This window comes from Colobus angolensis, unplaced genomic scaffold (genome assembly GCF_000951035.1).
Source record: "Colobus angolensis palliatus isolate OR3802 unplaced genomic scaffold, Cang.pa_1.0 Scaffold367, whole genome shotgun sequence".
Classification (NCBI taxonomy): domain Eukaryota; kingdom Metazoa; phylum Chordata; class Mammalia; order Primates; family Cercopithecidae; genus Colobus; species Colobus angolensis.
In genome coordinates, this window is record NW_012117010.1 from 989,219 (window position 1) to 991,845 (window position 2,627).

Sequence of the window (2,627 nt, forward strand, 5' to 3'; positions counted from 1 at the left end):
ATAAAATATTTATTCAAAATGACAATGGTTATATATTTAGGTGTCTTGTCTGTTTATTGCGCATTTCCTAATTTTAATTTTAAATTTTGATTCTCTTTTACTTCTGTTGATCTTTCTATTTTCTCCTTGGTTTCAAATAAGTAAGAAAAGGGTTCTGAAATTGAAGAGTTACTTACACCCTTTTGACAGAAACATACTGGTGAGTAAGGGAAGAAGAAAATTAGAAAGTTGATCTTTAAACTTTTTTCACATAATTTTAACTTGAAATTTTTTATTTTGTGTCTTTCATTTGTTTTCTCTTTCATTTTCCATATTTCTGACTATTTCATTATTTACCTCTGAACCTTCTAATAAAACTCCTGTTTGACAATGCTATTCAGTTTCCTATGGAACTAACATTTAAACCTGGTATCTACATAGTCTAGACTTTGCTTCCTAGAGCACATCCCAAATATAATAGTATACAGACCATGAGTTTTTAAAATAAGTTTTGACTCAGAAATTTGACTTTTAATAATCTATTCTAAGGAAATTAGCATGTAAATATTTATGAAAACACTATCGGATATAGTTTTAAAGAGCCTAGTGTCTGGTATGTAACCTCCTTGACTTACATCTCAAAGCTTACTAATTCTATGATTTTGTAAAAATTACTTAAAATCCATGTGCTTCTGTTTTTTTTCATTTACAAAGTAGGAATACCTTGAGACCTACCTCAAAGAATTATGGTATGGATTAAATAAAATAATACATGCAAAGTCCTTAGCATAGAGTCTGGCACATAAGAAGATCTCTATACATGCGAGCTATTTTGTTACCTAAGATTACTGGTATTATTACACACTAAATATCTGTAATACATGTGTATGTGTGAATGTTTATGAGATAACTCTCTTGCATTATTGATTTCAATTTAAAAATAAAAATATCCATCAATATAATATTAATCATATTATAGCACATCTAATATGCAGCCATTAATAACTGTGATCTTGAAAAACTATTTTTCATTATTTTGATAAACATTTACTAACATGAGAAAATGTTCTTAAATATAAAATAAAAAGAACAAGATATAAAGATATATCTTTCTCTTATAAAAGAAAAAACATGCACATAAAGAACACCAACACATAGCAAAATGTAACAGTTTTGTAGAGGTGATTTTTATTTCTTTACATTTCTATACATTTAAAATATTATCAGTCCGCCCAGGCTCGGAAACCCTTCACCATGTCGTGCGAGTCGTCTATGGTTTTGGAGTACTGGGATGTTCGTGGGCTGGCGCACGCCATCCACCTGCTCCTGGAGTTCACGGATACCTCCTATGAGGAGAAACGATACACGTGTGGGGAAGCTCCTGACTATGATCGAAGCCAATGGCTGGATGTGAAATTCAAGCTGGACCTGGACTTTCCTAATCTGCCCTACCTCATGGGCGGGAAGAACAAGATCACCCAGAGCAATGCCATCTTGCGCTGCATCACTCGCAAGCACAACATGTGTGGTGAGACTGAGGAAGAAAAGATTCGAGTGGACATCGTAGAGAACCAAGTAATGGATTTCCGCACACAACTGATAAGGCTCTGTTACAGCTCTGAGCATGAAAAACTGAAGCCTCAGTACTTGGAAGAGCTACCTGGACAACTGAAACAGTTCTCCATGTTTCTGGGGAAATTCTCATGGTTTGCAGGGGAAAAGCTCACCTTTGTGGATTTTCTCACCTATGATATCTTGGATCAAAACCGTATATTTGAGCCCAGGTGCCTGGATGAGTTCCCAAACCTGAAGGCTTTTATGTGCCGTTTTGAGGCTTTGGAGAAAATCGCTGCCTATATACAGTCTGATCAGTTCTTCAAGATGCCCATCAACAACAAGATGGCCCAGTGGGGCAACAAGCCTGTATGCTGAGCAGGAGGTAGACTTGCAGAGCTTGTTTTGTTTCATCCTGTCCCTAAGGGGTCAGCACTCTTTCTTTGCTCTTTTCAATAAATAGCATTTAGGTAAAATAAATAAATAAATAAAATAAAATAAAATATTATAATGTATATTGTATAATATAAATATAATTATAGAAATATCAGACTTGTGTTTGAGAATGAAATGAGAACTCAAAAGGTGAGAAAGTGTGTGGTCTTTCCCTATCATTTACTACATGAACAACTCAAGACAGAGCTTTGAGGCTTGTCAGGGGCCACAGCAATGGTGTAGTTGGAATAGGATTGAGCAATGGTATAGTTGGGATAGGATTGGTAATGATCATGCTTTCCAATTCTGGCTATTGAAGTCTTTGAGAATAAATATTCAACCAAATATTGTTGTAGTTAAAATAGAGATGTTGAATTCAAGTCAATTTCAAATAATATCTAATGAACTGAGGGGATGCCACAGCCATTAAAAATGTTTATTGGTGATGAATGTGTACCACACACTGACAGGCAACACAGAACAACAGCAATGCTCTTCTGTGTTTTTCCTCTGCCCTTGGCAGACACGGCAGTGTGTGACCCAAGCCTAAAGGTAAGATATGTCCACAACAAATTCAGACTCATGGGGATTTCTGAAACACTTATGATGGGGCTACAGAGGGAGAATGTGTGAGAAGAAGAAGTAGGCATAAAACTCTG

At 35.5% G+C, this 2,627-nt stretch overlaps 1 protein-coding gene across 2 annotated transcripts; it reads left to right on the top strand.

Moving 5' to 3' along the window:
• The first annotated feature begins 1,210 nt into the window (after positions 1-1,210).
• LOC105519994 (glutathione S-transferase Mu 3-like) lies at positions 1,211-2,009 on the top strand. 2 transcript variants are annotated; one of them, XM_011953551.1, is made up of 2 exons: positions 1,211-1,710; positions 1,813-2,005. In XM_011953551.1, the coding sequence occupies exons 1-2, from the start codon at positions 1,234-1,236 to the stop codon at positions 1,909-1,911; spliced, it is 576 nt and encodes a 191-aa protein (XP_011808941.1). In that variant the 5' UTR covers positions 1,211-1,233; the 3' UTR covers positions 1,912-2,005. The 2 variants fall into 2 exon arrangements, with proteins under 2 accessions (XP_011808941.1, XP_011808940.1); XM_011953550.1 differs by having other exon boundaries at positions 1,211-2,009.
• The last annotated feature ends 618 nt before the right edge of the window (positions 2,010-2,627 follow it).